General features: G+C 42.7%; 1 protein-coding gene across 2 annotated transcripts in view; it reads right to left on the bottom strand.

Moving 5' to 3' along the window:
• Nucleotides 1-3,593: 3,593 nt before the first annotated feature.
• LOC104919153 (capping protein, Arp2/3 and myosin-I linker protein 3) overlaps nucleotides 3,594-18,686 on the bottom strand; it is a 28,251-nt gene continuing 13,158 nt past the window's right edge. Inside the window, exons 21-40 of one of the 2 annotated variants that reach the window (XM_019277650.2) lie at nucleotides 17,976-18,148; nucleotides 17,799-17,867; nucleotides 17,281-17,374; nucleotides 15,741-15,839; nucleotides 15,520-15,639; nucleotides 15,315-15,428; nucleotides 15,052-15,227; nucleotides 14,815-14,902; nucleotides 14,615-14,734; nucleotides 10,555-10,621; nucleotides 10,107-10,294; nucleotides 9,682-9,761; nucleotides 7,705-7,878; nucleotides 7,087-7,285; nucleotides 6,278-6,995; nucleotides 6,033-6,139; nucleotides 5,791-5,917; nucleotides 4,705-4,776; nucleotides 4,460-4,567; nucleotides 3,594-4,293 (exon numbers count right to left, since the gene is read on the bottom strand). In XM_019277650.2, coding sequence (XP_019133195.2) covers nucleotides 4,253-4,293; nucleotides 4,460-4,567; nucleotides 4,705-4,776; nucleotides 5,791-5,917; nucleotides 6,033-6,139; nucleotides 6,278-6,995; nucleotides 7,087-7,285; nucleotides 7,705-7,878; nucleotides 9,682-9,761; nucleotides 10,107-10,294; nucleotides 10,555-10,621; nucleotides 14,615-14,734; nucleotides 14,815-14,902; nucleotides 15,052-15,227; nucleotides 15,315-15,428; nucleotides 15,520-15,639; nucleotides 15,741-15,839; nucleotides 17,281-17,374; nucleotides 17,799-17,867; nucleotides 17,976-18,148 — 2,934 coding nt within the window. In that variant the 3' untranslated portion in view covers nucleotides 3,594-4,252. The remainder of the gene's footprint in view (nucleotides 4,294-4,459; nucleotides 4,568-4,704; nucleotides 4,777-5,790; nucleotides 5,918-6,032; nucleotides 6,140-6,277; nucleotides 6,996-7,086; nucleotides 7,286-7,704; nucleotides 7,879-9,681; nucleotides 9,762-10,106; nucleotides 10,295-10,554; nucleotides 10,622-14,614; nucleotides 14,735-14,814; nucleotides 14,903-15,051; nucleotides 15,228-15,314; nucleotides 15,429-15,519; nucleotides 15,640-15,740; nucleotides 15,840-17,280; nucleotides 17,375-17,798; nucleotides 17,868-17,975; nucleotides 18,149-18,686) is intronic. The other variant, XM_019277651.2, reaches the window with a different exon arrangement.

The following is an 18,686-nucleotide window of genomic DNA, read 5'->3' as shown; positions in this document are numbered from 1 at the left end:
TTATTCCTGCTTAGCCTCCTTAGCGTCTGATTGCACCCTCACCCTCTCCTTCCTGGCATGTAGGAGAAAGGACAGTGGGTGTGAAAAAAAACTAAAGGCCCTATAGTCAGTGTTTAGTTTGTCTGTATTGGGCTACTGTAGAAACATGATGGTTCCATATATGCATCCATGATAGGTTTTTGAAGAGCTGTTGTCAAGCCATGGAGCTGAAGTGGGCTGAATGAAGCCTGGTTGCTCAAACAAGCCACCTAATTCTGCATAACTTTAAGCCTTAATATAATTTGAACAGGTGAGTTTTATAAAAATTCACGCTCAGTACAGTTGTCATGAACGAAGAAATTAGCTACAGAGACCAAAACTGTTTCTTGTACCAGGCTGTAAACATGTTTATTTCTGCTGTGGACATTTTAACATGGGGACTTATGGAGACTGACTCGATCTGGAGCACAGTTTTTTGGCACTTCCCATGCCGTGTGTACACGTTGCTGCCGCTCACCTGTGACTGATGCCGTTTGAACAGCCCGTCTGGACCATAAGGAGACTCCACAGACGGGCTGTCCCCATCACCCATTAGGAAGATGGTTCCCATGACGACGTAGCCGAACAGCTCACTTATGACCTTTTGTAGACATGGTTGTAATTACATTAAATTACACTGCATCTTATCATTGTCTGCCTTCATGACTCATTTCCCATGTAACTGCTGTGGCACGAATATCATCCAGCAGGCCTGCTGCGAGGAGCCACATGCAAATCGACTTTCACAGCTTGTTCATGCTCCGAGGGCACAGAGGGAGATGTTAAACACCCTCACTCAGGATTAAATAGTTAGAGCAGGCAAATTTAGTAGATTTACTGTGTGTGGAAGTAAACAGCTCTCATGTTTTATCCTTTCCACTCGCACACGGTGGATCCTCCTTCAACCCGGAAAGGATGTGGTGTATTGTGTGAACACAGTCATGCACATTGCTTCGGACTGGCTGCATCCTTTTTTATTTTCACGCATCTTTCTCCTCTACCCACACATGTTCTCTCTCCGGCTCCTCTCTCTTCCCTCGGCCTTTATGTGATCATGTTGCTTGGTAACTGCAGAAGAATGATGAGAAGTGTAGGATGTGTCCGGGTGCCTTCCTGCGTGATGTGATGTGTCTTCACATCATCTGTAAGGAATACGGAGAGACGACGCTGACGGATTTCAGTTTGTGATCTGAGAAATTCTTCCCTTGGGAGCTACTTGAAGCTGTAATCTAATTACTTTTTTATTGGTTAGTTAGTATAAATCTCAGCAGTGATGATCTGTTGAGGTAATCTTACTTGTTGCACCTCCTGATGTGGATGAACATAACAAGAAACTGCTTAATTATCAGAATAAGAGCTCAAATATTTAGCAGAGATCTTGCTTGAAAATGTTAAATTTGTTTAGATATTTTTAGGTTGTCTTGTTTGACACTTTAGTAAATATTATGCAAACTCTTGCAGCACAATCTCTCTATTTGAAGTCTCAGAGCTCCACTTTTCTTGATCAATAACAGTGGGCACATTAATTTGAGATCAGAGGATTCCACATTACATTCAAGGAGGGAGTGGGAGTAAAAGTTCAAACCAACACTGAGGTTATATTTCACTGTACTGTTATGAAGTCATTGTTGCCAATACACAGTCTGTAATCTGGCCATAAATCCCCAAAAATTGAGATGTTAAATTTCTCCATGAGAGACTTTTTATCGCCGCTGGCACAGACTGAGTGGATATTAAATCATGTTTTATCTGGAAAACTGCGCTGATTAATTAACACGGATATGATCAGATTAGTTAAAGTTCACCCATGCGGCATCTCTCCCTCATCCCGAGCAGCCACAACATCTGGAGAACCGATGCATTCATATACATATAAAATATACATGTGTAACATTTAGTGCACGCAGCAATTAGTCTCAGTCATCTGAAAAACCTCCTTAGAGTTTCCCCAGAGGCTGTTCGCTCATTAAACATCAGACATGGTGGAAAGGAAACAGCCATTGCAGCAAACTGCAAAGACTTCCTCGCACGGTGGCGGCTATTCTAACTCGAATCTGACTCATTACAGCATCTTTAGAAAAAAGGTCACGGCACGGTTGCTAATGACAACCTGCAAGACTGCTGCTCCAACTCCAATCATGTGTGTGTTTGTGTGTGTGTGTGTTTGTGTACTCAAGTGTGTGTGTGTGTTTCCAAGTGGCTGCCTCATTTGTAGGGATCAGTCGCCCCCTGCTGTTTTCTCACATTCTTTGACTCCTATGAATAATATGAGGTTGCCATGACAACCAGGAAGAGAGAGAGAGAGAGAGAGAGAGAGAGAGAGAGAGAGAGAGACTTTTCTGAAGTAAGGAAGTAAATTTAGCATCCACCTGTGCGCAGACATCAAACCGTTTAATTAGATGCTTTCTAAAACCATGTGCTGTTGTTTTCTTCCTTGTATAACTTCAGGTAGCAGCTGGTTAGATTATTTTAATTCACTTCTAAATGGTTATAGTTAATAATTTGATCGTGTCATTAATTAGCAATAATTGCAGCCATGCTATTTTGCAGATTTACATGTATAAGGTGACTGTAATTTACCTTTCTTTTTTTTGGCCACTTGGGGGCAGCAGAAACGAGCCTGAGACACAGCGTTGACATATTGCTGCCTTTTAAAGTTTATATCAGCCTGTTCACACATCATAGCTGACAGGAGCAACACAACACTTAGAGCTCATTAAAGACATGGTTAATTAGTACTCAGCTCTGTCAGCACTTCAGTATGTCTACTGCTCTCTGCCCTCATTATTGTAGTTTAGTTTTCCGTGTCAGACTTAATTAAGGTATTTTATGCTTTTTATGTCTGCATGCTTCTGCTTTTCATGTCTCAGTTAGTGTCTAACAGTGCTGCTATGCTTATTTTATAGTTTTGTATGTGCATTAGCATTATGAGCCTCTGTGTTGTGTGTTTTAAGTAGTACCTGACAGGTGCGTCCTGAATCACGTTTCTAACTAACACTAATATTTTCTTTTTGTTATCGTTCTGCATGCTTATACATGATCTCAATAGCTTCATAATTTCACTTGCATATTCTGTTTTTAGGGGTTTTAGGTACTTTGTAACATCTGTCCAGAGACTACAGATGAAAAATAACGACTTGCATTTACAGAAATATTTTATTAAAGTGCCAGAAAAAAAAGCATTCATTCAGAACTGTCCACATAATGAATGTAAGCACATTATTCACTCTCATTTAAGCTGTTTTCCATTAACTCCAGCATGAAATACCTGACTGTTTGTGACCTGTTCAGCTGCTAAATCCTTTACTAATCTTACAGTATGTTCACTATGCCATCTGGTGCTGGACAGGTAGTGTACAGTTGGTTTTTGTTATAATCAGCTGCCTGCTGCAACAAAAAACACCACAAGAGCGATGAGAGTGAACCAAATAAATGTCGATAATCGCATATGGGTTGTCACCACATACATACAAGTAGTCATGCATTGTTAGTATAAAAGTTTTGATTACACCTGCTTTAAGTAAATATAGTGCAGCTAACAATACTATAAAAAATGGAGCCACAGCGAGAGTCACAGTTGTTTTCCATTAGTGTTTTATTCATACAGTGAGGGTGCTCATACATAATATTTATTTTTTTCTATAAAATATATTACCTTTCAGTTCCTGAAAGCAAAACTAGATATAAATAATCAAGTTTCATCTGATAAGAAGCAACTCATTTTCAAGTGTCAACCAAGGCAATCAACTGTATCAGCAGTCAAAAATGCATTGCAGATTTAAGAAACCACATTCTAATAAAGACTTCTTTTTTTTTTTTTGTCTGTCTAGCAAAAAGCCACAATGCTCGAACACTCGGCCCACCGACCCACCAAACACAAAGAGACAATGATCGTTTTGGGTTTTCTAAAGTAGCAAATACTGTTAAAATACTGTAGCCACGAAAAGACTGAGCGTGTTTTTGTTTTGTTTTTGTTTTAATGTGAGAGGAAAGCAAAGACAGAAACACAGTCGGGGGGAGTTGAAGAAAGAGGAAAGTGACATTAAGGAGAGTGTTTGAACAGAAAACAGGTGACCGATGCTTTATGATGTCTGTCGTGTCGCGCTGTTCTCCCCTTCCCTCGTATGTTTTTCTTTGTCGCACCCCCCCCACACCGTTGGATGATGAAATGCTCCACAGTTGTCATGACAACGCATCGGCCTGGACAGCGGCGGGGTGAATTACTCGGGCATCATCACAACAGCTCGCTGTGACCGGTGGCTGAGTTGAGGCTGTCTGTAAAGACGAAGAAGGATGACAGGAACCGGATCACTGCGGCTGATCAGGACTAGTTTCTACTCAGCTGTGAGTATCCAAGTGACTTTTTAAACATGAGTACCACATGATTTGACTCACACACACACACACACACATATAAATAAATAAACAGAGAGACATGTACCAGACAAGTCCAGTGACTTATTTCTGTTTTGGGGTAGTCTAGGTTTTTTCACGGGGGGTTTGCGATTTGGGGGCTTCTCAACGTTATTAGGGCTTTCCCTGTCAGTGCCTGAGTGCAGTGAGGACAAAAAAACACCGATTAACAGTTAGATACAGACGCTTTACACACAGATCAACAAATATATAAGTCTCACCATAAATAACAACATATCTGTGTAACAACCTCTAAATAATGACAGTTTGTACCTGCGTCACAGGACATGGCCTTCCTGTTTCTCTGTGGTTTCACTGGTGCCTGAGGTCTCATTCCTTCGTCACCTGAAGACAGTAAAAAAACCTGATGGTGAGACTATATAATTAGTCAAAGGGCCAAAAAAAATGTCCTTCATCTTTGTTGACGATGATCATAAAAGACCTGCTGTGTCTCGATTTGTTGCGTGCTTCCATGAGTACATAAGTACATCAAGAAGTTGAGTGAAATGAACCTTAGACACTTTCCGCCCTCAGTGGTCCCCCTTTTGTCTACATAGCAGAAGAGGAAGGAAGCTGTGGAAGCTGCTGGAGCTGAAGTGGTTACGGTGAATCTTGCAATATATAAATGCAAATCATCTCTCTCTATATATATTATCCATACAGTTGCAACGAAGAAAAGATGAAGAAGTAAAATGTTGGTATTTCCGGTAAGTGCACAACAACCAGACTCGAATTGAGACAATACTACTCTGCTGAAATTAGCACACTACATTAAGAAGTACATACATAGTACTATATAGAAGTGTACTAAGGGAAGCATCTGAATTAAGACACAGCACTGTAAGTTGTGTTTTAGAAAGACAGATTCTGTTTTTAAAGCTCCTGTTTGGGTATGAAGCCACATGAGAACGGACCAAAAACAGAATAGGTGTGACGTCTTCACAGGTCCATGCTCAGCGGACTCAAGGTGTAAAACCACAACTCACAAGTCGTTCCTCTGTTTAGTCTTTCTATGCTAAACTAAGCAGCTCCTGGCTGTGGCTTCATAGTAAAAAAGATTGATGTCGATGTTCTCATCTATTTCTCAACAAAAGACTGAACGTACTACCCAAAATGTCAGACTGTTCTGTTCAACTTTACATTTGCACTTATTGCACATATTTATGATTCAATGTCTGCACTGAGCAACATCCCTGTAATATTAAAACTAAAATTAGACCTTTAACAAACAACAAAAAGTAAAACACTTCCTGTGATATCGAAGTCTGGCAGGCTTCTGAAAAATGTGTCTCACGATGGGAACGTGATCTAAGTTTTACACGTGTCACTTTAAGTGGTTTGTGTTTTCAGTGGAGTTACCTTGACTCGCAGCTCTGTCTGGTAATCCGTGCACAGGCTTGTTAACAGGAGGCGGCACAGGCGGAGGAGGTAAGTTCCTCTCATTGGCTGATTCTTTTGGAAAGGTCACATACGAGGACGTCTTTGGCTGTTTTTCAGATCAGGAAAACGTGAACAAGTCAACGGGACAGAGACAATAACTCACAGACGTGCTCTAGACAGATAGATTTGTGAATATTGTAGATTATAAACGAGCTGCACACCTTTTCTGGAATCGGAGGAGGCTGACCCTCCGAGTCTCGTCTTTTTTCTCTCTCTCTCTTCTCCATCTTCCCCGGCTCCTTCTCCGTCTCTCCCTCCTCCTCTGTACCTACACGATAAAAAGACTGTCACCTACTTTGTGGTTTGTTTACACACTTTGACAACGAGTGCACTCGAAGCCTCTTCGCAAAAACCTAACGTCTCCTTTCCAGCCTGCAGCACGTAATCATGGATGACAGTGAAGTACCTGGTAGAGCGTCTGAGCTCTCGAGCCGATGTCTCTGCCTCAGTTTGGGCAGGTTTGGTTTGCTGCTTTGCGGCGGAGGATCTGGTTTGGATGCACCTCGACCTCCTCCCGCGGTGCTCCTCCATCCCTCTGTGAACCCTCCACCAGCGTCCAGACACACTTGTCTGTCTCCTTGCATGTCTTGCTGCTGCCAGTCTGCCTCGGTGCTTTTCAGAGGATCAGTTTCCTGCTTTGGCGAAGGCGTCCTGTCCGACGGGTACGGCGGCAGCGGCCTTTGAGCCAGATGGAGCGCCTGCACTTGTCTCTCCGTCTTCCTGCTCGGGTGTCTGCTCTCAGTCCACTGACTGTCCATCTGTATGTCTGTCGGCCTGTTCTCTGACCACGACCTTTCTATCTGTCTGCCGCCCATCCACTGTCGTTCTATCTTCCTGTCAATCTGTCGCTGGGTGTGTCTGTCAACAGTCCACTGTCTGTCCACGTGTCTGTCCGGGTGTCTGCTCTCAGTCCAGTACCTCTCTGATTGTCTCTCGGTCGTCCTCGGCTCTCCAAAAGTTCTTTCTTGCAGCCTGTTGTCAAACCGTGCGTGTTGATCGCTCTGCCTCGCGTCCATCCACTGCTGCCTGTCCGCCTGCAGCACCTCTGTCGGCCTCTGCTTGTCGTCCACCCAGTACCTGTCTGTCTCTCCCGGCTGTTCAAACACAGCATCCATTTCAGGTTTCTGTCAAAAAAGAAAACACAAAATAAAAGACCACACCAGAGGCATGACTTCTTGTAAAATGAACGCCTGTGGCGGTTCACGCTGACTTTACCTCTCTGGGAGAAAAGAAGGGGTGTTTGCTTCCTCCCATGCCCGGGTGAGGGATGCCCGGCACTGGCGGCGGACTCAAAACAAGCGTATTTTTCCCCTGGTGATCGTTCATTTTCCCATCGGCCCCTTCACCGGGAGATCCAGCTCTGGCGGCAGACCTCGGAGGCTGCAGGAGGGTGTATACATTCTCTGTGGCTGTCCTACGAGTCGGAAGACACCGAAGATGTTAGACTAAAATGTTACAAACTTTAGAGAACGGTGCAATTAGGAAGTATCACTTCTCTGACAGAAAGCAGCTACCCTGCTATCCTGATCTGCATTTGACATGCAGCGTGTTCGTTTCTAATCACTCGGCTGAGAATCTGAGCCACCGGCTGTCATCTGCATCTGTGCACACACGCTGGTATCAGCCTGCCTACGCTTTGGCAGCTATCAGCCATTTCTTGTGTCAACAAAGAATCGAAGAAAGCTTTGGAGTGATATTTGTCCACGTATTTACGGGGGTTCAGTGCCCGCCGACTGTCCAAATAAGAGAGGGGAAAATGTGACACAGAATATGGAAGAAAAATGAGCAAGTCCTTTCTGATGTATTGTGTGTTGTGTTTGTGCACACACGAACCCCGTGGGCGCTGTAGCGACGGTGTGACACCCGTCTCCGTAAACCTCCGTCTCAGACTCCGGCCCCTGATTGGACAAAGTCTGATTTCGGTTCTTACGGAAGCCGAAGATGGCGAGCATGTTTCTCCTCTTCTTCCTCCTCAGCGAGTGAGCTTTGTGCAGAGAGGAGAGCTGACTGAAAGAGAGCGAGAGAGGTTGAATGTCACACACACATATGCGCACACACACACACACACACACACACACACACACTCCAGTCCATCTTGTGCGTCCGCATTAGTCATGACTTCACCTCGGCCCTCCATGCTGGGGCTGTTTGTCTGCTTTGCCTCTGCGGTTTGAGCGTTGCTAGGTTACACCTCTAGGTACACAATGATTTATGTAAAGTGCTTTTTTTTTTTTAATGCTATGAACGCAATCACATTAAGAGCACTAACCTACCCTGGTGATCTGCAGCGTGGAAGGGAAGCAACATTATTCTGATAAGCTGTGTGGCTGTAGCCCCGCCAAAATAAAAGCATCCCAAACTGTCTAAACAGTTGCACATTAAAAGGGTCAGGATGATGAAACTGGAGGCATTCGCTGCCAAAGCGGACTGCTCAAAAAAACTAAGCGAAATCTAATGACTTCAGCCGCAGCCACATCCGATCAAACAAACATCCTAACACACAGAGTTCTTTTGATCAGCGGCGTGCAGCCACCAAACTAACCCATCGTTTCTCGTTACCTAACCTCAAATGTACCAAACATCCAGCTCCGGCTCCACTAATCATCAAAGAGCGGCAAAATGAATGTTTCACTCGAGCAGAGATGATGGACAGCAGATTCAATTGCGTGTGAATGTGCAAGCAGTCAGCAGGATGCGCTAAACAAGCTGAAGCTCACCATGAGATTACTTCAAAGACCGACAGCACACTGGTCAGAATAACATCAACACACTCCTTGAATTATGAAAAATAATAACCTAGATATAAAGTCAGCCTCGGGAAAGATGTTTGAACACACAAACAGAGGAGAAACAGTCGATTCATCTGAAACAGAATATTCTTGTATAAAGTTTGATTGTGTGTCACGTTGACTGAAATGTCGCAGGATTGAGATTTCATGCAGCGACCTCGCGTTGCTCAGGTCAACTTTAATAACTCCATCTCTGTCTCTAAATCTAAAGCCTGATATATTGGATGATATTCTTTGATTCAGTGAATGAGCGACAGTAAAGACTCTTTTTAAAGCAGTCGTGTTGGTCTGCATACCACTGAAGGCGTCAGCCAAGGTTATATCTTTATTATATCCACCTCGTTTTCCACTTGCTTTTACTATAAGAGTTTAATTTCTCTATTCATATTTTGACTTTTGTTGTGCGCCTTTCTTGGTCTGCTACTGAGACTGTTGCTTTTGTAACACAGGAATTATTACAAATCCTCTTATTGAAGTTTATCATGTATTTACTCATATTCTATATATTCTGTATATTCGTCTTAAGCTACGTTTGGTAAAGATTTGTATTTAGTACACGGCTGACGATTTCATCCATGGGTATACAGTCATTTCAGCAACATGTCATCATCTTTGTCAAAAGTAACTGGGACTATTTATTCTGCTGCTGATGCTCTTATGAGATAAAAAAACAAAAACAAACATATAATTTAACAGCTACATTATTGGAAAATCAAACAAGAAGACTAATGAGAAGTTATCAAGCTGTCTTCTTGTTGCTGTTCGGTCGCTAACTCTGTTAGGCTCACTGTGATGGATCACCTATCTGAAGCAAGTTTGAAGAGTCTGTAAGGTGATCTTTGACGCCCGGTGAAATAAATGGAAAGTAATGACTGGCTTGGAAACTGGCTTGGAAAACAATCTAGAAACTTGTGACATCAGCAGAAGTTTGAAGAAAATGTGATTTGTAGACGGAACTTGTAAATCGTGATGATGCTCTGTAGGAAAAAATGCATGTTGATACAGTAAAAGAAAGTCTTACCTGTCAGGGAGAACTCTTTTAGTATAGAAATCTGGGAGTCCGTCATCAAGAGGGCTTATTCCTCCATTTTCACTGCAATGCTGTACACACACACACACACGGAAACACACATGAAAACTCTCTTTACTGAAGTCGGTTTAGTTGCATCAGGTTTCATTTGTAAATGTTCTGTATGCAATAAAACAAATGGATTACTCCGGCTTCACTGGGATGACACAATCCATTTGCAGCCATCCACTTTGTATAGATTACCTCTGACAAAGAGTCACTGCCAGCAGGCACAGACATTAGGAAATGGGAGAATTATGCATGGATAGAAAGACAGATAGGTAGATGCTATGGACTCAGACTGAGTACAGGCGATGTATACTGAATCTTTACATGTTACTATGTGTTAAAAGGTGCCAAAATCAAACCCGCCGTACCGTCTCCGCCGGGATGTGCCCTCCTTTGTGCCTCCGCGGAGGCCTTGGCCGAACTCGCGTCACATGGTGGAGTGGCAGACCCTGCGTAGGCAGCTCTGACAGGCCCTCCCACGATGCCGAGCGGGATAGAGGCGAGGAGTACGACGGCACGGAGGGAGGCGGAGAGGAGCTGGAGTCGTCGCAGAGACCTGATAGCAGTGAAGAGGATGATGAAAGGTTTATAGAGGACATGAAAGTGGGAAAGCAAAGGCGCAGTCAAGGAGGGGAGGTGTGGGAAAACAATCTTTATATACCGACTTCTAGATACTTCTCAGATGAAGAGACGGGAAAGGGGGGAAAGAGTCAAGAGAAAACACACTAATGGAGCTCTGAAAGAGACAGGATGGGGTCAGAGCTAAATAGGAAATAAGAGAGAGAGCAGGATAAGAGGATAAACAGCAGTACTCACTCAGCCTGGTGGAGACAGGTCGTATTCGTCTCGTTCTCGAGCTGCGCTTCTTAATGGCTATTGTGTCCTGGGAGAAAAACAGAAAAATACTGAGTATTAGAGGCACAAAGGCTAGGAGACGTGAACATGTCACGAAGCACAGATGATACAAGCTGCAACTCCTTTAATCCAATCTGTGCTTTATCAAATCAATTTACTTTTGTTGTTGTTAAAAAAACCCCAACAAAGGCTCACACTGACACACATAAGAACAGACAATACAGGATAACGAGCGATGAACGTGGATGAATAACGATACAATCAAGTCGATGCTGTGAATAACTTCCTCCAGATCACAGGGTGCATGGCAGGAAAAAAGCTTGATTATAGAAAATCTTCTCAGCGGAAGGAAAACTGGATGAAACTACTGAAAGGATTGTTGAGGTCAGTGTGAAAGATTTCACGAAGATCTTTGGCACAACGATTAACCGTGGCAGATTTGAGGTTTTTCTCCATGCCACCAGCATGACGCTGACACTCATGCCAGGTCGTCGCTCCACCACTCCAGTCCAATTTCTCAACAACTATAAGATGGATTGTTGTTAAATTATGTAGAGATATTCATGGTGCCCAGAGGATAAATTAATTCATTTGTGGTTTTTAATGAAATATATCATCAACTATTTGATAGATTGCCGTGAAATTTGGTACAGACATTCAGGCCCTTCTCTGGATGATTTGTAAAAACTTTGGCGATTCTCTGACTTTTAATCTTGCACTATCATCGGCTCAAGGTGGTCCAATACTTCAGTTTATGACTAAATACCTGCACAACTAATGGCATTCCCATCATCCTCAGCTTTATTTTGGCTTTAGTGGTAAATAGCAAATGGTAAACTAAGATGGTGATTAAGGTTAACATTATACCTGCAACATATCAGCATGGTAGCATCATGATGTAAGCAATTAGTTAAAAGCACCTCTGTGCTTAAGTTACAGCCTAACTAAGGTGCTACCATGGCTGTCGATAAGCTATAATACTAGTAGGAGTAAGAGAGATCAAATAACCCAACTCAGACCTGCTCTTGTCGCTTGTAGCTAGAGGAAGTTACTATCTAATGTCATGAACCATGTCCTAGGGGTCTTTGAATTACACATATTGTTTGGTTTTAAAGCTAGATAAAACAGAGTGTCGTCAGCGTAACATTGGAAGGAAATACAGTCGTCCCTCACTATGACGCGGTTCACCTTTCGCGGCCTCGCTGTTTCGCAGATTTTTTTTTGTGTAATTTTGTATGCTTTTTTTTTTACAGCGTACTGTACAGTATGAACGCGCATTGTGTTCGGCGTCCTGATTGGCTAAGGGAGAACTGTACTAAACGCGTTGTATGTTCTGCACTCGGAAAAAAAAACACCTGCACCAAGGCCTTCAGAGGAAAAAGCCGTTACAGCAGAGCAGCACCTGGACAAAGAGGCACTGTCAGAAGAACTGTGAAATACGGTTTCATTTCCTAATACAGTATTGTACTTATTTTTGTTAAATCTGCGAAAGTTTGAACTTTGAGAGTGTTTAAATAAGAGACAAATGGGAGAAAATGTTAATGCCTGTCTGAGAAAAGTGTATAAAAGTGTGTGGTTAGGGGGTTTTACGGCCTTAAAACATGTATAATAATTGTAAAAAATAAAGCTGATTACTTTGCGGATTTCGTCTATTGCAGGTTATTTTTAGAACGTAAACGATAAACGAGGGACCACTGTATACATCTGAATAATTTAAAGAGAACACGTGTAAAGAGAGAACATGATGGGGCCTAAAATGGATCCTTGAGGTACTCCACAGAAGCCAAATCAAGTCAATGAATAGTAAAACTGTACTGTCACCAACTTCAAGAGCTAAGAGCAGATAAAAAAAATGTAGGAGTGGTTCAAACCCCTGAAGCTACGATTCAAACTTTTTGTTAATTAAACAGGAAACTTGCAAGGAAATTCCTCAAAAATGAATTGCATGATAATAATTTAAAACTGCTGCGTTAAAGGAAAGTTTTCTGTACTGCTGAATGTTTGAAGCAGGGTAGTACAGGACACAATATCCATAACATCCAGTTCTACTGTTTCTGATAAATAGTTAGATACTGTCCAGTAGTAGAAGGAGTGTGTTGATATTTTCATCTTTACAGACAAATATTTCTGGCAGGTTTTAAATGAGACATCAGGGCTAGAGGCATATGAAGTTGGTAATGGCTGAACTGATTGCTATGAAAAGGGCCTGGGGCTTATGGCAGATTCTTGAGCTGATGTCAGAGAAACAGTTTACTCCTGCAGTTTTACCTGCTGTCTTGTAAATGTTGAGCTGCTCTTTTTTTTTGTTTTTTTTTGTTTGTCAGCTGAGATTTGCAATTTATTCCTGTTTTTTCAGGTTCACTCAGCTTTTCTGCGTACGAGGCACAAGGTGATGATATTCAGATTTAATTTAAGGTTCAGTTTTCTCATTTTGAGAGGAGATATTTGATGATAAAGAGCCAGACGGAGGAGACTGTTTTTTGATGAGAAAAGGGGCAAGAAGCAAAAGAAACAGAAAACTAATGTGAAATAGAAGAGTGTGGAAAAAACAGATAATTGGTAATGTGGTCAAAAATATAATAACTAACTGAGGTACAATGATAGAGAGATCAGAAAACAAAGTACTGTGTGAGGGGACAGAATACAGGACTAACCAAATAGCATCACTTTTATGCCCGTGTATCAAGATTACTTGATTTGTTTCAGTTTAATGCCAGTCAGGATTGTTATGGGTCTTTTAAAATGAAGACTTTCAGCTCTCTGCTGTAATCAAGCCAGTCTGTGAAAAGTTTCTAAAGGCCAAAAACGCAGTTGAATTGATGATACATCATCAATCCAAGTATTGTTGAAACATTTCCAGGAGAGGAGTTAGTACTTTTCAAATTTTGACCTTCTTATCGAGAATGTCAGTGTGATGCTGTAAATGCCAGACCCCGGAGGAGAATCCATCAATTCCTCCAAGTTTTACCAAGACTTCTTGGTTAGTAGTCGTGCTCATGTTGTTGAATATGTTAAAGGAGGAGAGAGACCCTACTTAACATATTCATTGATCTGTATGAGATTGATATCAGGATTATACAAACTCCAAAAACTACTCGACTGTCCATGTCAGACAGAAATGGTCGATAGAATCGGGCCTGGAGGTAACGGAGGAGTACTGGAATAATATATGCGAGAGTCACACTAATGCCACCTTTGGGAGAGTTGGAAGAACACGATACGATATATTTTGTGACTCCAAAATTGAAATCTATATAAAGGGCTTCTCAGGGGGAAAGCAAAAGCTGGAGGTGGAAGCAGTGCGGTGAAAAGGTGGCAGACCATATTTTTTGGGGGGGACTTGGCAAAGAGATAGCTAAAGATATAATATAATATCTGAGAAGAGCGAGCGAACACCGTAACACTGAAGATGTCTGCAGAGAAAACTACAACAAAAGACGACAGGACTGTCCGATATCTTAACATACAATTTATGAAATACTATTTATAAAAAACCCAAAAACTATATATACACTATGTGCCTATAGGATCCAATGGAAAGATCCTGCTCCTGTAGAATTGTGATGATCGAGTCAATCAACTAATTTACCTTGAAAATGAAAACCAACACCTTCTTATCGAGCTATTGTTAAAGACTTTCGTTTGTTTACTTTGTTCTGAGTTAGGGACCAATTTCATACAATTATTACATTTGCTCCTCGCTTTGTTCGTGTTCACATGGCAACTCATAATAAGGTTCAAAGTTATACATAGTTAAGAGTGTGGTTGCTTTGACTGACAGGTTTACCGGCTTATTTGAGCACTCAGGCGTCATTCAGCCCACGATCTATGTCTCTGCCCATTTTTAGATTAGCCGAGAGGCGGAGCGACCACATACTGAGCCTGACAGCCGCTCTCCAGAAACCTGAGGTTGACGTCACGGATACAACGTCCATTCTTTATATTGTCGATGATTTGCCACACTTGGTCCAAACAAGTTAACATTACAGAGACAATAATGTGTTTCTGTCTTCATACTCACTATGCTGGTGCTGAGCTCCTCGTCTGTGATGTCCAGAGAGTCTCTGTGTCTGTTAAACCTCCAGCCTGTCCCGTCCTCACATGTCCCCTCCCAGCGTTTAAGATGAGACACCTGCCGGGTCTGAGACAGACGGCACTCAATCACTTTTATCTTTGTCTCAGACGCATAATATCTTTTTACAATAAGTGCTTTGTATTTACCAGTGTCTTATGGGTGGCGTAGAGCTCCTGCAGTATTTGGTCCACGATGGAGTTGGTGAGATAGGATACCACTGACAGCTTCACTTCTCTGCACGAGATTGGGTTAGAGAGACAGACGGGAAGAGGTTTGGTAAAAGTGAGAGGAAATCAATAAACTGCTTATCAGATTCAGGCTTATTGCTGCAGCCCTTTAGTGCTGCTCTCCCATTTTCCCCTTTCTGCATCTCTCTCTCTTACTCTAAGGCTCGGTGAATGTCCTGCGCCGCTCTTTCCATCAGAGCTGTCCGAATGGCAGAGCGAGGGATGGACACGCGCTCGGAGACGGACGAGAGCGGAGGGCTCAGCCTCTCTGCCGCAGAAGAAGATAAAGGGCAGAGCTCTCGACAGAGAGACACCATTGAGTCGACAATCACCTGCGAAGGGACAAAAGTGATCGGTAATTCAGTCGTCGTCGTCGTCCGTGACGGATCATGGTGTGAGAAGAGAGCTCGTAGATCTACCTGAAGCTCCTTGTCTGCAGCTTTGGCGAGTTCACCAGCCAGAGAGTCCAGTCTCTGCCTCACCGGCCCGTCCACAGACAGCACATGAGCCAGCTCACACAGTGAAGGGTACAGCTTGGAGAGAGAGAGAGAAAAAAAAATGATTCAAATTTATGAATGGTAGCGATGCAAATCCTACGCTCATACATATTTCACATCAACTCACAGCGCGGGAGTTCCTGGCCTCTTTTAGCACTTGTTTAGCAGCTTGGATCTCCTCCATCTCTCCAGCGCCTCGTAACACACACACCTGCTGCTGGACACGCACACAGAGGCGCTCCATCACCTTGGAAACAGACAGTCGGGGGAGTGTTACGAGCGTCGAACACAAAAGAAAACTCTAAACACAGACAGAGGTGAGCACGGCACAAAAAAAACGAACGCAACCTGTTCGGCGGTGCTCGTGACCAGGCCTTGGTGCAGTCGCAGGGCCTGCCTCTGAGAGAAGCGCTGGGTCTGGTTGTTCCTCACCAGAGCGCGTTGGATCTGTGCAGCAGAGAAGATGTTATAAGAGGGTATAATCTGGTATAGAATAAACAAGGTGATGGTGTAACAAGAAACAAAGTGCGATGAAGCAGAGGAAGACGCTGTTGTGTCATTTTGGGTTTTATATTTCTGAGAAGTGTTTCCCAAAAGCATCCAGAAGCTTCTTTAAACCATAAAACCTGATCTAGCCTACTGAGACGCTTCCTCTGGAGTCTGCAAGCTACATGTATATACTAAAAAAGAAACAAAACGCTACGAAGCAGAGGAAAAAGATGAAGAGTAGAAGCTGCTGTGCTGTATCTTACAAAACCTCATCTAACATCCTGCAAATACATTTTTGATCACTACTTCGAGTAAAACACACAGAAAAGCTACAGATTAATCAAAGAATTAATAATTTAGATATGTTTTGTATCTACTGGGTGATTTTATGTCTGCAGCACTTTGATGGAGGCAGCTTCAAAGTGCAGGATCTTTACCTAAAGCGAAATATATTCATCTCCTTTGGCAGAAACGTTACTTTTCTGATGTTTCCCTTTCTTATTTTTGTCTTTGTACGTATGGTGAACACGTTGTCTCAGCTTACATCTGCACTCAACATTAACATCTGCCTCCAGCAACAGCTAGACGGATCAAAGTTTACTTTGTGCTGCGCAGTGACGTGAGTCATAAAGGGCAGCGAGCCGATCGCTCTGATTATTTACTGCACGCTGAGCTTCTTTTTCGAAAGGAAGTATAAAACATTTTTATTGTGTCGTCTTCAAGATTTACACTTTGCGATTTATGTTTCATATAAACTATATTCACCGACAGTTTAATGCGCCGTTTTATTTTAAAGCAGCTATAATTAATACTTCTATATTAACGTTGGGTGACAGAGAATTATCACCTGGATCTGCAGCTCGACTCGGCTTTATGATGACTCTTTCATGGTGTGATCTTTTCTTTAAAAATCACTCTGTATGATGCCAAACAGCAGTTTAGGACTAGCTGCTGAACATCTTGGAGCGTTTAGCAGATAAAATGTTGGATATTTCCCTCAGGAGCTCAAGGAGACTAAACTAAAAGAGAATATTGAGTAATGAATTTTTCTCCAGGTGGCCAGAAATCAGATAAAAAAAGACTTTAAGTGTGCTTTGGGAGAACATTTGAGAGCACACTAAACTTCACTGAGCTCCTCTTCGTAGTAAGATATTTTCTTTTTATGATAAAGTTGCTGGTGTCTGGTCTTTGTCTAACAGATACACAACTCCTAGAGCCTCAGATGTGTGCTGCTTTTTATTGTCTGAGGCTAAAACGTCTCCTCATTCCTGATCCAAAGCACTTGATGAATTTATGGTCGAGATGACAGAAATAAAACAGCATGATAAAGACTTCATCATCATCATCATCCGTCGAGGTGTTTATATCTGACAACTCTGCCAATGGCTTCAATGCCGACCTTGGTCAATGCCTGCTCTGTCCTCTCGGGGGCGCTGCGGTACGCCTGGCTGATGTCACTTAGCGGTAGAGGCATGTACTGCAAGGTGAAATTACTGAGAGAGGAAAGAGCAGAAGAGGAAGGAAGTGGGGCTCGAGTTATAGAAGGAGACGGACTAAAGAGAGAAAATAAAGTGGGTTACAGATTCAAAGGTTAGTTAAGGTTAATATCCCCAATGGACGGAGCTCATCCCAAAATATCCCTCCTATGCCATGCAATGAGTGAGTAAGACTTTGATCCTTGCAACCATGTCATCCATAGCCCAAAGGTAAGTCTGGACCAGTTAAGATAGCAAAGTGGAAAGCAACAATTTGCTCGGCTCACGTTGCAAAATTTCTAAAATAGAAGGCCAATCTATCACGGTCTCTTAAAGTCAATGCAGTTCTTGTAGCGGATACATGTATCCTCTCATTTATTGACTAAATTCTTGCATGCTCATACAGACTACACACTGATGGATGTTTTTAAAGTGCTCTTACTGTTCGAGTGCCCGGGCCACATCTAGAAATCCTGCTGCGGAGGTGTTGTTGCGATCCCATGTCACACTCCTGCAGGGCAAAGTCATGAGCTGCTCTGAGTACAAACCTCCATACAGAGCTACACATTATACTACAAAATACAAAGATCCCTCTCCCTCTGTATTGTCCCCTACTTACCTGAGCGTGGTGTTGATCTGCAGGGCTTTGCTCAGCATCTTGGCTCCGATGTCGTCCATGTTGTTCCCGCTCAGGTCCACTTTTCTCAGGCAGGTGTTGCTCCCCAGGGCGTTGACCAGAACGGTTCCCCGAGAGCGCAGACGCGACTCGGTCAGCGACAGGGACTGCAGGACCTGCAAAGAGGAGAAACAAGGGTGGAGGAGGAGGAGGCATGTTAGTGTGTTTCGGAAGGATGGAAGGAGAAAGAAGCCGAGAGCGTTTAGTGCAGTTGTGAAATTTACTGCAGAGTGATGTGACTGCTCGCCAATATGACTTGACATGCTGTATGTATGAATTATTTACAATATGTGTGTGCAGTGATATAGACACTGTGCCTGCAAGCCTACCAGAGAAACAGTAATAATTAATGATACAGTGACACGTCTATAGTGAAACATAATGCAAAAATAATGTGTCCAGGAAATCCACAACAACAAGTGGAAGAATTGCAACATTTGATGCTGCTTTCACTGAATTTCCTCTAGAAAATGAACATTAAAAAGTCTTTAACTTACTGCACTTTAAGTTTATTATGTCGTTATTAATCTCTTCCAGGATATGATGCAGTAAAACTTGAATTCATGTTATTTTTCCGTCTTTGCAGCTGATTCCTTCCCCCATTCGGATGATTTGTTATCAAGCAAACCCAGTGCCAGAAAACTGTCAAATCCG

The sequence above is a fragment of the Larimichthys crocea genome, chromosome XVII, assembly GCF_000972845.2.
Source record: "Larimichthys crocea isolate SSNF chromosome XVII, L_crocea_2.0, whole genome shotgun sequence".
Classification (NCBI taxonomy): domain Eukaryota; kingdom Metazoa; phylum Chordata; class Actinopteri; family Sciaenidae; genus Larimichthys; species Larimichthys crocea.
This window is presented reverse-complemented; position numbering and strand designations above follow the sequence as displayed.